At 43.8% G+C, this 14,075-nt stretch overlaps 1 protein-coding gene across 2 annotated transcripts; it reads right to left on the bottom strand.

The window, feature by feature from the left end:
* Positions 1–5,223: 5,223 nt before the first annotated feature.
* MAZ (MYC associated zinc finger protein) lies at positions 5,224–13,841 on the bottom strand. Of its 2 annotated transcripts, XM_075285059.1 has the most exons (6): positions 13,039–13,841; positions 10,848–11,596; positions 10,655–10,718; positions 10,398–10,569; positions 9,292–9,493; positions 5,224–8,916 (listed from the first exon to the last, which is right to left on the bottom strand). In XM_075285059.1, the coding sequence occupies exons 1-5, from the start codon at positions 13,069–13,071 to the stop codon at positions 9,303–9,305; spliced, it is 1,209 nt and encodes a 402-aa protein (XP_075141160.1). In that variant the 5' UTR covers positions 13,072–13,841; the 3' UTR covers positions 5,224–8,916; positions 9,292–9,302. The 2 variants fall into 2 exon arrangements, with proteins under 2 accessions (XP_075141160.1, XP_075141161.1); XM_075285060.1 differs by lacking the exon at positions 9,292–9,493 and having other exon boundaries at positions 13,039–13,834.
* Between the last annotated feature and the right edge of the window lie 234 nt (positions 13,842–14,075).

Raw genomic sequence — 14,075 nt, 5'->3', positions numbered from 1 at the left:
CATCTGTACCTTCCTTAAGAATAAAGCTGTTATAAAGGCTGCCAGTGTTGCCAAAGGTGTTACACTGTTAACTAAGCAAAGGCCTCAGATAATGGAGGAAATGGAGAAGCTGCTCCTTATTTTCATTAAAGAAAAAGAGTTAGCAGGTGACAGCATCAATGAGGTCGTTATTTGTGAGAAAGCACTCCAAATATTTAGTGACCTGAACACAGAAACACCTGGTACATGTGGTGAAGGTGCTTTCACGTTTAAAGCCAGCAGAGGTTGGTTTGAGAATTTCAGACATAGAAGTGGCATACATCGCGTCACTAGGCATGGGGAGGCAGCTAGTGCAAACCAGGAGGCTGCTAATAGCTTCATAAAAGAATTTAGTGACTATGTCAAGGCAGAAGGGTTTGTTCCTGAGCAGGTCTTCAACTGCGATGAGACCGGATTATTCTGGAAAAAAATGCCAGCCAACACCCACATAACCAAAGAGGAAAAAGCACTACCAGGGCACAAGCCTATGAAAGATAGGCTTACTCTTTTGTTTTGTGCAAATGCAAGTGGTGATTGCAAGGTAAAGCCCTTGCTTGTCTATCATTCTGACAATCCCCGGCCATTCAAAAGGCACAATGTCATGAAGAGTAAATTGGCTGTGATGTGGCGGTCTAACACCAAAGCTTGGGTTACCCGACAATTCTTTACAGAGTGGGTGCGTGAAGTTTTTGCACCTCGAGTGAAGGAATACCTGACAGGAAAAAATTTGCCATTAAAATGTCTATTAGTGATGGACAATGCTCCTGCTCACCCCCCAGCTTTAGAAGAAGATCTAGTTGATGACTATAGCTTCATAAAAGTAAAATTCTTACCCCCCAATACAACCCCTATTCTGCAACCCATGGACCAACAGGTCATATCCAATTTTAAGAAATTGTACACAAAGGCCCTCTTCCAGAAGTGCTTTGAAGTGACAAATGACACACAGTTAACTCTGAGGGAATTTTGGAAAGAACACTTCAACATCCTGAATTGTGTAAACTTGATTGACACTGCTTGGAGTAATGTCACTCATCGCACATTGTATGCTGCATGGCGAAAACTTTGGCCCGAAAGGGACAGTGAGGCTTTAGAACCTGAGTCAGCTCCTGTCGTTGATGAAGATGTTGCTGTGGTTGATGATGTTGTGGCCATAGGAAAGACCATGGGCCTTGACATTCAACAAGATGACATCAACGAACTTGTGGAAGGTCACGCTGCTGAGTTAACCACCGAGGAACTGATGCACCTACAACAACAGCAGCAGAAGGATATGGTTGAAGAAATTTCTTCTGAAGAAGAGGAGAGAGTGGAGGATATTTCTAGTGGCCTTATTCATGAAATGTGTGCTAAATGGGCAGAAATCGCCAATTTTGTTGAACAACATCACCCTGATAAAGTGGTAGCAAATAGAGCAGTTAACATTTTTAATGACAATGTTATGTCCAGTTTCCGCAAAATTTTGCAAAGGAGAAAAAAACAGCAAACCATTGACAAATTCTTCCGTAAAGAAATCAGACAAGCAACTGCAGAGCAAGATTCTGATTCTCCTCAGCAAAAGAGACAGAGAACAGAAACACCCGAAGAGCAGTTACCCTCTGTTTTTATTGAAGAGGACTTCCCATCAGAACAATAACCATCCCCCTTCCCTCCTCCCTCCACATTCATTCCCTCCTGCCATAAAGGTTGGTACAGGTACAGTAAATGAAACACAATTTACTGTACTGTACAATACATTTTATTTTTTTTGTTTTAATAAATACACTTTTATTTCTTATTTCTTGTTGAGACTCATGTTTTTCTACATATTATATACAAATTAGGCCAGTAAATAGGCATTTTCTGGGGCTTGGAACGAATTAATCCAGTTTCCATTATTTCCGATGGGTTTTTTTGTTTCGGTTCTCGAACAATTTGGTTCTCGACCGACCGACCTCCCGGAACGAATTATGTTCGAGAACCGAGGTATCACTGTACTATAATACTGCTCCTATGTACAAGAATATAACTACTATAATACTACCTCCTATGTACAAGAATAGAACTACTATAATACTACCTCCTATGTACAAGAATATAACTACTATAATACTACCTCCTATGTACAAGAATATAACTACTATAATACTGCTCCTATGTACAAGAATATAACTACTATAATACTACCTCCTATGTACAAGAATAGAACTACTATAATACTACCTCCTATGTACAAGAATATAACTACTATAATACTGCTCCTATGTACAAGAATATAACTACTATAATACTGCTCCTATGTACAAGAATATAACTACTATAATACTGCTCCTATGTACAAGAATATAACTACTATAATACTGATCCTATATACAAGTATATAACTACTATAATACTGCCCCCTATATACAAGAATATAACTACTATAATACTGCCTCCTATGTACAAGAATATAACTACTATAATACTACCTCCTATGTACAAGAATATAACTACTATAATACTGCTCCTATGTACAAGAATATAACTACTATAATACTACCTCCTATGTACAAGAATATAACTACTATAATACTACTCCTATGTACAAGAATATAACTACTATAATACTACTCCTATGTACAAGAATATAACTACTATAATACTGCCCCCTATGTACAAGAATATAACTACTATAATACTGCCTCCTATGTACAAGAATATAACTACTATAATACTGCCTCCTATGTACAAGAATATAACTACTATAATACTACCTCCTATGTACAAGAATATAACTACTATAATACTACTCCTATGTACAATATAACTACTATAATACTACTCCTATGTACAAGAATATAACTACTATAATACTGCCCCCTATGTACAAGAATATAACTACTATAATACTACTCCTATGTACAAGAATATAACTACTATAATACTACCCCTATGTACAAGAATATAACTACTATAATACTACTCCTATGTACAAGAATATAACTACTATAATACTGCTCCTATGTACAAGAATATAACTACTATAATACTGCTCCTATGTACAAGAATATAACTACTATAATACTACTCCTATGTACAAGAATATAACTACTATAATACTGCCCCCTATTTACAAGAATATAACTACTATAATACTGCTCCTATGTACAAGAACATAACTACTATAATACTGCTCCTATGTACAAGAACATAACTACTATAATACTGCCCCTATGTACAAGAATATAACTACTATAATACTGCTCCTATGTACAAGAATATAACTACTATAATACTACCTCCTATGTACAAGAATATAACTACTATAATACTACTCCTATGTACAAGAATATAACTACTATAATACTGCTCCTATGTACAAGAATATAACTACTATAATACTGCTCCTATGTACAAGAATATAACTACTATAATACTGCCCCTATGTACAAGAATATAACTACTATAATACTGCTCCTATGTACAAGAATATAACTACTATAATACTGCTCCCTATGTACAAGAATATAACTACTATAATACTGCTCCTATGTACAAGAACATAACTACTATAATACTGCTCCTATGTACAAGAATATAACTACTATAATACTGCTCCTGTGTACAAGAATATAACTACTATAATACTGCTCCTATGTACAAGAATATAACTACTATAATACTGCTCCTATGTACAAGAACATAACTACTATAATACTGCTCCTATGTACAAGAATATAACTACTATAATACTATTCCTATGTCCAGATATACACAGGTGAAACTCATATGTGTGAATGCAGTGCAAGTGTGGTGATAGTGACCTCTCACCAATAGTAAGCTGAGAGCCGTTACTAGACATTACTGTACGACACACTGGCAGTCACTTTGCTCAGTTAACAGACTCCGAGAGGTGGCATCATTGGGCTGGGAGAAGCAGGATGATTTATTCAGTAAAGTGACACTATCTAGATCAGGGGTCTCAAACTCAATTTACCCAGGGGCCGCTGGAGGTAGAGTGTGGGTGAGGCTGGGCTGCATCAGGTTATCTCAATTTTTTCTACAAGTCGCCATATTCTGACAGCCGTAACTTTTTTTTTATACGTCCATGTACGGGGATGTATAGGGCGTCTTTTTTTGCGGGGCCGGTGTACTTTTTAGTTCTACCATTTTGGGGAATTGCTTTTGCTTTGATCATTTTTGATTAAAATTTTTATCAGAGGCAAAACAGTGAAAAAATGGCGGTTTGGCACTCTTGACTTTTTTTTCCCACTACAGTTTTTTCCGTACAGGAAAAATATTTTATAGATTTGTAGAGCTGGCTTTTTCGGACACATGTATGTCTTTCACAGTATTCAACTACTTTTATATGTGTTCTAGGAAAAGGGGAGTGATTTGAATTAAAACTTTTAAAAAAATTTTTTAAAAAAACTTTAAATTTCTTTTTGCATTTATTACACCCCTTATGGGTCTTGAACCCCAGGGGGTTTGATCACTAATGCAATGCATTACAATGCTAATGCATTGCAATAAATTGTCATTTCTTTTGCAGGCTGCATAGAGCAGCCTGTAAAAGAAAATCACTGCAGACCGGCCAGGGAACCTTTACAAGGCTACTGGCTGTCATGCCAACGTGATGTCGGCCCTGGAGCATGTTCCGGTGATCACCGGCAAAATGGCCTAGGCGCCTGAGGGGTTAATGCCTCCAATCAGTGTGGGCACCAACCGGAGGCATTAGCGCTGGGTGTCTACTGTGACACCTGGCAGCTATGGCGGACGCCTGACTCCCAGGTGGCCACCATAGTTAAACACCTGGCACCTGCAAACTATCATCCCGAGGGCCACAGTTGGCCTGCAGGCTGCAAGTTTGAGACCCCTGATCTAGACCATTCTGAGCTCTCTGTTAGTGTTAGGGCAGTAGTTACGGTATGTGAGGTTGCACACGTGGTGAACAGCACAGACCACAAGATCAGATTGTTCGATTATCTGACAAGCAGCTCCCGCAATTTCCTTGCCCACAATCCAGACACCGGAGGCGCCATCATTACAGCAGGTCTCGTCATTACATTACATCCAGACCAGAAGGAAATTTGTCACAACACCCATTACATGCCAGTCACTGTCACCTTCATGTGTAATGATGTTGTGTGCGAGAATCCTGGACTGTACAGACTGTAACCATGTCACATAATATTTTGGGTCTTCTCAACGCCCAGAAATAAAACACTGCACAATAATGTGGGATTTAATATTTTTACTAAAATTCATGGTTCATAAGCAACAATGAGAGGTGAGACAGGGTGGAATACTTTATATACGGAGACAGATTATATGACACTGAGAACATAGAGGAGGGAAGAACATGTTATTTACTAAGGGAGATCAAGAACAAAAGAAGAAATTCCCGCAGTGACGTACAGAGGGGACGTGGAGGTGAGAGGAGAGACGTCACCACACCGACAGATAAGAAAACTTGTTTTTTTTAACTTTTTTTTTTGTTTTTTTTAACAGTTATCAAAATGACAGATTTCCAGCAGTTTTCAGTATTTACAGTGCGAGATGCATGTGACACATACATTATATACAGCCTGTAACCTACCCCCTGTACACACTATATACACAAGGTCTCATGCACCCAACATCAAATTATCAAATCTGTGCACACGCATACCCATTGTGTGTTACCAAAAAGAAAATAAAAAAAAAAAAGGGGGGGGGGGGGGGAATTCTGGGACGCCCTGAAATACTGCTTTGTGATCCTGTCCCAAGTAAAGGGTAGGTCGCAGCTTGCCCTTTAAGAGATTAGGGTCCAGGTATAGGTTCCAGGACAACATGCAGGGCAAGTCAAGGCCAGACACTGCAGAGACAACAGAGGTGAAATGAGCATGGACAGAGTCTATATAAAGTTATGTACACAGGCATTCCTTCTGGAAAGTATATACACATAGAAATTTGTACAGAAAACTGCTGCCTTCATCATCAGGCCCTTCCAAACCTTATGAAGAGGGAAAAAAATAAAATAAAGGAAAATGGCTACTGGTGACTGCGTCTCATAGGAGGAGCCAATGCTCCAGGAGATGCAATTCAACTTCAGGGCTGGTTTGGACTTGGTGCTGAAGTCTGCGATGAGCAATGATGACAGCTGCCGGAGTGGGAAGAGAGTCACATGTAGTGGCGTCCATGAAATGCAGAGAAAGATGAAGGCAGATCCTGCACCGAGCTGTAGGCTAAGGGTCCCTGAACACGGCAGAGAATACCTGCCCATGACCAGCACCAACTGACCTTCCTATGTAGGATCCATAGGCAACAGGAGCAGATCCCATCAGAGAAAGGTTTTGCAATGCTCTTAAACGTTTCGTAATAAATCTCCATATCCGACAAAACCTTAGTAAATGCAGGTTTTACATGCGACACGTCACTATATCCATGATCAGATACGATATTTCCAATCGTTATTGGACCGATACCACCAAGGCGCATCATAAGGCTGTACTGTAGGCTGCCATCACTGTGTTCTCATCCCACTGGTCTGTAACTCACTTTCATCTGTGGGACGCCCCTTTAAAAGCTCAAACTCTGCATCAAGCCCAACCCAGTACAGACATGCAACGTTCTAGTCATACCACACTGCAGAAGAGATTTTATTTTGTTACCCACCTGCTGAGACGACAACGTCACATTATACAGAAGCCCAGATGCAATTTGAACACAAACATTAACTTATGGCAGAAGAAAACCCAACGGGGGATGAAATCATGAAGGTAACCTCCAATTAAAGGGGTTATCTCAACCACATAATTGGCGGAAACCTGTGTGCAGTGCCATAGGCCACGGTGTCAAAGCCCCTCTACCTGGGCTTATGGCAGAAAATACATTTAACTGGAATTCCCCATTAAGAACAAGTTTCACAGTCATGGGAGCACCAGGGTGGAACAGCCTCAGTAGCTGGTAAAAAATATATATGTATACTTTTACTAAACTAAATCTGCCCATTTTTTTTATAATTCTCATTCATGTTATTTTATATTATATTCTAATTTTAAGAAACATAAAAACTTAAACATTATAGGAAAACTAAAAGGGTTAAAACCTACGACTTCTACACAAAACCCCGTAAACTATTTGTTCACCAGAGTGTTAGACCATCAGCAGACGTAGAGCTTGCAGGTATCTCAGCCAAACTTTGCGTTTCTCAACATCTAGACATGCTCCTAAAAGATATCCTCAGTAGATGACAAGTGGACTTGTAGTGCAAGATGGGATCACCAGTCTGGGTAGCCTATTATTTCACCATACGGGTCAGTGAAGCTCCTACTCATATAGGAATACGGAGAATGCTACAACACCGCTGACCGTCAAAGTCCGAGCAGCCGAAGATATTCTATACGTGAGAAAGATCGACAGGGCAATGGCGGCTCCCTTGTAGAACATCTCATAGACATGGCACAGTGGCGCTAATCTAAACTCTCAGGTTATGTTAGATGGTTGCAGAGCTGATGCCAGACCAAGGTCATGTACCTAAGGAAAGGCAGGCCATACACAGAAGACAGACCCCCATATACATGGGATTTATGTATAGACGCTGCTATGCTCCAGTCAGTGAATCCTTCACTCCCCCAACACCTGCCATTGGGGAAAGTGTCAGGAGCACCTGGTGCAAGCTGGGTAGTCTGGTCCAGCCGACACTAGTCCATTGCGTATGGCCAGCCTGAGGGTTATCACCTTTCCCGAATTCATCTTTCTGGGCCGAGAATACTAGACAAGATCACTGAGCACTTCAGGGGACCGGATATCTTGGAGCATAGTGAATGCATATTGTAATAAAAGCCCCTGATCTTCCTCCATAAGGACTTTTGTGACCTGATGGGTCAAATCTGCCAGGAGCCGAACTCTAACCACAAGCTTCCACATGCCAGATTCATGTGGAAGAGGTAATGTGTCCAAGACATAGGGAGGACTGGGATGGTGGTACGTAGCTACCACGACCAAGAGCGATCCACAGCTGAAATAGAGAAGATGTCTACCAATTCTTCTTGCTGCTCTTATAACCCACGTTGTCCCATAGCTATCCAACACAATTCACCTCTCTCTGACGTTCCGGAGACCCACACCTGACTAGTGCCGTCACACACCACTTTTGGTGTCCTATGGCCACAGCGCCCTTCTCTTTTCCACGTTTATCTCTAGCTTAGTGCCCACAATGTCCTGGTGTTTAACTGGAAAAATAAAGATTCACTGTTCACACGTCTAGTGTCTAGAAATACTAATCATTACGAGAGCAGCCTGCCAATCTGCACATGTCATTGCATCTTTCTAATATCCCTGCAGAGCAAAGCCCTGTCACTGTCCTTGCATGCCCTGGCCTGGCGCAGCTCATTACACCCATCAGTGCCTGCTAGGTCAGTGGTTTCCATACAAGGCGTCCATGCCAGACACTTTGCTCACAGTGGGGATGGAAAGTCACAACGGACATCAAGTCCTACAAACATTACACTCCTCTTGCAAGGACACAGGGGTGTGTAGTGTACAGATCAGGCTTCTAGCCGCTGCCAACTTGGACAATGGCTAGTGGTGAACTTGGGGCATTAGGGTACTCAGAAGTCATCCTTAAGGGCCAAGCTGTCGGTATAGATGTCATTTTCCTATATCCCTTGTCACCTTCTTATAGCCTCATGCTTTTTATGGCCTGGAGGACAGAAGGTGGGAGGAGGGCAACATGCGACCACTCTTCAAAACACATGTGTGTCTGAGCCGGGGAAGGTACACCCCCCAACACTGTACACAAAGATCAGAAGAGAGAGATATCGTCGTCTGCACCCCCCTCCAGGAGAGCCAGTCACCAGGGCTGTGTGGACATCATGCCAGGAACACCAGTGTTCGGAAGCACAGCGGTTACGGCGGCCGTTGGATCCGCAAGTGGGCAGACTTGGCAGGTCCCTGTGGGAGAAGGAGAAGGGGGGGGGGGGGGAGGACACAAGAGACAATTATTGGCTTTGGCTGCGACTTTTGGGAGGAGAAAGTCATGTAATTAGAGAGAAAATTTACAAAAATTTGAGTTTTGAGAAACATATTGAGAAAACAGAAAGTACAAAAAAAAAAAAGCATCTAAATAAGCAGAGCGGGGGCAGTGGGAGCAGAGGCTACAAGGGAATCTCCAAACAACCACTGAATGACATAACAAGCATGCTACAAGAGGAGGTATGGAGGACTAGAGGGCATACCCCAAAACCCAGCAATGCTCAGCACAGGCTCCAGCTACCACAATGCATACATCCCCAGGAAAGGGAAGGGAAAAGGTAACTAGGCTCTTGCCTTAGCTGTGGTCACTGCAGTGGGGGTCCCTCAGCAAGGCCCGTGGCCCCCGACATGGCGTGTGTGTGCATGTGGCCGCTCAGCTGTGCCAGGGTTTTGCAGTGAACGCTGCACAACTTGCAGAGGAAGCTGTCTGCCCGTGGGCACACCAGACCGTGGTGCTTCACCGAGTGGACCCGCAGGTACGCGGCCGTGGCAAAACCTACACGGGAGGAGAAGCACACGCCACTTTTAGGCCGGGCCACAGGCATCGCTCCATCATTAAGAAAGTGATCCTCTCATCATTGCACCCACACCATCCTGCAAAGAGCTATTACCCCAACAAAGAACCAGTAAACAAAGATATTTTTACTTAAATCCCTCAATAGATTTTCTGAAGATGTTCAAGACGGAATCAAGCTAAAATGTCTCAATAGATCTTGTAGTTTTAGAAACTAATTTTCTTAGCTAAGCTCCTAAAAGGAAAATTGAAGGTGTTGGTGTCACTACTAGGCATGAGGTGTTTAAGAAAAAGGAGTCTCATTTGTTTACTGGTTCTTTAATTATATACATAGCCAGGCTCCACCCCTGAGGAGTCTAACATTCCCCATGCCCTGCCCCCAAGGATCTCATTTGTGCTTACTTTAACATTTGCGATAACAAAACTTTATTTTGTGTTCTAGCTAAGTTTATTTTGATATCTGTAGCAAGAACTACACAGTACTTAAGTTCTTACAATATACAGGACAGACATGAAGGACCTTTTAGTTTTTCTACTCTTCTTATAATTGGTTCCTTCTTGAGAGCTTTTTTCTCAATACCTTTTTTTACAGAAAACCTTCTTCCCCACATTAGTAAGAGAATCCTTCCATTCGATCAGGCAGCCATTCACACTAATAACATAGGTCATTCACATCTGTAGAAAAGACCACACTCAAAACAATTCAAAGGCTCTCGAACAAAGACCACCCACCCCATTATAGAAACGTGTTCATACATGGCCGTGAAGAGCATCGCTGGATATTGGGATATGCCAGATTAAGGGGGCTTTAGACGTGTAGTGGTGTGGTGTTGGATTAGGCGGCTGATACATGTGTAACACAAAACACACACCTCTGAAGACTTACCTTTGTTACACAGCTCACACACGTGGTTGGGGCCCTGGTTGTGGACCTTCATGTGGTCGGTAATGTAGGCAGCGCTGAGTAGCTTCCCACAAACATGACAAGGAACCTTCTCCTCGTGTCGCACCATATGGGCCCTCAGCCGGTCTTTCGTTGCAAAAGCTGCTTCACAGGTCTGTAGGCAGAAGGAGAACATAAACAAAACACCAACCAATACACCATCACAGTGGGTCGAACGTGGCACAAAATTTTGGAAGCACCTGGCATTTGAAGGGACGCTCTGTAGAATGAACTTGTCTGACGTGACTGTTCAGATGATCCGGGCTGCAATAGACAAAAAGATCAAACTTTAAAAAATACATTTTTATTCAAAATGATACGAGAGGGAGGAAATAATATTGGCAGAGCCAAGGAAAGTGACAAGTACCAGCTCCAAACTGCACAGCATCTTACCGGGAGAAGCCTTTTCCACAGTGACTACATATGTACGGCTTGTGCACGGTTCCGTCGTGGGAACGGACATGGTACGTCATTCGGTCTTTGCGCTTAAAGCGTTGTTGACACACGTGGCAGGAGTAGGGTTTCTCATCGGAGTGTGATAACTTGTGACGATTTAGGTGGTAAACATCCCTAAAGGCTTTCCCGCACATCTCGCAGGCATGGTTTTTTCGGACCTTTTTCGCTGTGGGTGATGGCCCCGGTAGAGGCAACGTGGAAGGGGAAGCAGGGACCTCCAGGGATTCTGTACCAGTCCCAAGAGTCCCAGCAACACTAAGCAAACTGAGAGGAACCATGGTCGGCATCTTGACGGCAGGCTGTGCTCGAGCAGGTTTGGTGCCTGTGTGGATTGCTTCATGTCTCCGTAGATTATAGCCATTCTTAAATTCTTTGGAGCACAAGGAACATATGTAGGGGCCTCGGCTCTTGGATTTCTTGGGAAGTTCCATGACTGGGTGCAAAGGCAGCGCAGTGGAAACTGGGGAAGGCTGAGATGTAACTTGAGTCGGTGCCACTTGCTGTGGGACGGACAGACCTGGCACCACTTGTTTGAGGGCAGCCGTGTCAACTGTGGAAGGGTGTTGGGGTGCCATAGTGTGCACCATAGTTTGTGAAGTGAGGGATCCATCTGGTGGTGCAGTAACAGTTGCTAATACAGGTAAAAGTTCAACTTGTAAGGGCTCAGCCGGGGGTGGTGGAGGGGTCTAAAGGTGGAGAAAAAACAAAAATGGATAAAAGCATGTTTAGTACTACTACCCAAATTAACTGAATGAGTGGAAGGTTTGGGGCTCTCTCGCCAACCGGCCACACAAACCTATCCTGCATCCAGTTATCCCCACCTCATATTTGTTAGGGTCATTGCAAAGATATATAAAGCCATCCATGAACGCAAGATAAAAGAACAGGAATTTAGCCAAGAACTCACTCCACCATAAACACAAACGCTTGGCTCAAAGTGAGCGGACATGTTTATCTCAATGAGAAGGGTTAAAATGCAGCTGCACATCCACATCTGCTGCCCAGGAAGAGTCAGGTCCTTGTGCATGTTAGATCACCTGTCTATCCTGCCATATATATGTCCAGATTAACAGACCACGGGATGGTCGATACTTCTCCGAGTGACTGGAGAACTTCTGCAACTATACATGGCGGTATCCGGCATAAGAAGAGGTTATACTATGGTCCATAACCCAAAAATCTACTAACTCGCCGCAGTTTACAGGGACAAGCGCAAGCTCTGCAGATTACACACAAGGCTGATAAGATTTATGGTCCTTTCCAGGTAGCAGATGTATAGATGAATACACTACATATGTAATAGTACATGTGATAGTCAGAATCTGAGCCCGCACTACCCTCAGAGACTTAAGACGATACTATATACCGCCTGTCTATACATTACAGAACACATGCGCACATATTAAATGCAGCCTAGTATGAATACGCCACATATAAACATCACATCCATGTAATAGTCAGAATCTGAGCCCGTGTAACCCAACGCTACCCTCAGCTATTTGGACGATGCTAAATATGGTATATATGTGCCCAGCCTATACTTTACAGCAAACATGTGCTCACTTTGAATACAGCTCAGCAGCTTTATATAGGACCCCAAATACCGGCTTTTGCCGCAACCCCCCCAACTAATACCGGCCCAATTAACCGTTTACTGCTGCCACCGTCGCAGCGTCCACCCTCCACGCACCAAATCCTATTAATGCATTACACAATGGCTCCATGTATGTTATTACGGTGCACAGGCCATGCAGGCTGTAGGTGAGGACCTCTCCACGCGGGGAGCATATAATATTATCCCTCGCAGCGAGCCTTGCTATTTCTATGAAAGGAAAGAGGGAGAGGAAAACGATGGGAGGGAGGGGTGGTGATTTAAACACCCAACACCATCTCTCTCTCCTCTCCCTCCCTCCCTGCAAAAAAATACACACTCACAAGGCAGAAGAAGAAGATGCAAATTTCCAGGGCTCCGCTGCTCTCGCCTCTGCAGCCATTTAAAGCCCCTTTATCCACAAAAGCCAGAGACCCAATGCATGCAACCAGCAGAAGCAGCACAAAGCAGCAGCAGCAGGCGCCCCCTCCCTCCTCCACAGCAGCCGCTGCCACCTCCCCCCACACACACCGTTACCTGGAATATAAAGCTGGTCCAGTTTGCATCCATAGTGCAGAAAAATAAAAATCTCTTTTTTTTCTATAAATATTTTGGTGTCCTGCTCTCTCTCCCCCCTCTCCCTGGCTGAGGACTCCCCCTCCCTCCTTGTCTGCCTGCTCTCTGTCTCTCTGGCAGATCAGTGCCCCCTAAAGGCGGATTTTTTCTCCTGATTTAAAAGAGGAAAAAAAAAAAACCCAATAAAATACACACAGCATTGAATAAAGAATGATCAGGGCTGCAGTGACATCATGCACCCCTCCTCCTCCTGCTCCTCCTCACCCCCTGCACTCAGCAGGATGGACAGCTCTGCAAGGAGGAATTTTTTTTTCTCTCCCCCCCTCCCCAAATTTCTCTGCTCCCTCCTCCTGATTATTTGTGCATTATTTACTATCCAAAATATGGCACCGACTGTGACCTTTCACCTCGCCGCTCCCCAACCCCCATCTGCAAAAATTAAAAAAAATAAATAAAATAAAATAAAAAAAAGCCCCCAAAACTGCGGGCCCTAGATGGCGGGGGGCGGCGGCAACAACAAAGGAGAGAGCGCTATTGGCAACATTGTATCTATTTTCCTGCAGCTCTGGACTGAACTAAAGATAAACAGGGGAGGGGGGAGCCGAGTCCTGCCGGAGAGCAAGATGGAGCCTGGGCATTGTGTCATGGAGGGCCGAGGGGAAGGGGCCACGGGGAAAGGAGGCAGGCTCCTAAATCATCGGCTGCTCACAAAGGGGACGAGCCGCAGCCCCAGCCCCCTATACTCGGCCCCCTGCCCCGGACAGGACACTAGTAGCGGCTTCAGACATCAGTTACTGCTCGGTTACCAGGCGCAGCAGCACGGGCCACCCCCGCCCACCGTGCAATAATGGTCTCGTCTGCCCGCATTGATGAGCCGCTTGGCTCTTAAAGGGGAGTGCCGCCTCTTCCTCCTCCCTCCGGGCTGAAATATTTATTTGTCGGCAGATACTTTGAGCGCTTGTTTATTAAGGGGACAACGGCTGCTTTCGCTGGTGTAT

This window comes from Leptodactylus fuscus, chromosome 8, assembly GCF_031893055.1.
Source record: "Leptodactylus fuscus isolate aLepFus1 chromosome 8, aLepFus1.hap2, whole genome shotgun sequence".
NCBI classification, from domain to species: Eukaryota; Metazoa; Chordata; class Amphibia; order Anura; family Leptodactylidae; genus Leptodactylus; species Leptodactylus fuscus.
This window is presented reverse-complemented; position numbering and strand designations above follow the sequence as displayed.

Bases quoted from the DNA above. Each gene is read 5' to 3' on its own strand.
- MAZ (XM_075285059.1), bottom strand. From the start codon at position 13,071: ATGGATGCAAACTGGACCAGCTTTATATTCCAG. The intron at 11,597-13,038 runs GTAACGGTGTGT...CTCCACCTTTAG, and splicing joins GGACCAGCTTTATATTCCAG to ACCCCTCCACCACCCCCGGC. The intron at 10,570-10,654 runs GTGCTTCCAAAA...TTCTGCCTACAG, and splicing joins AGCGTCCCTTCAAATGCCAG to ACCTGTGAAGCAGCTTTTGC.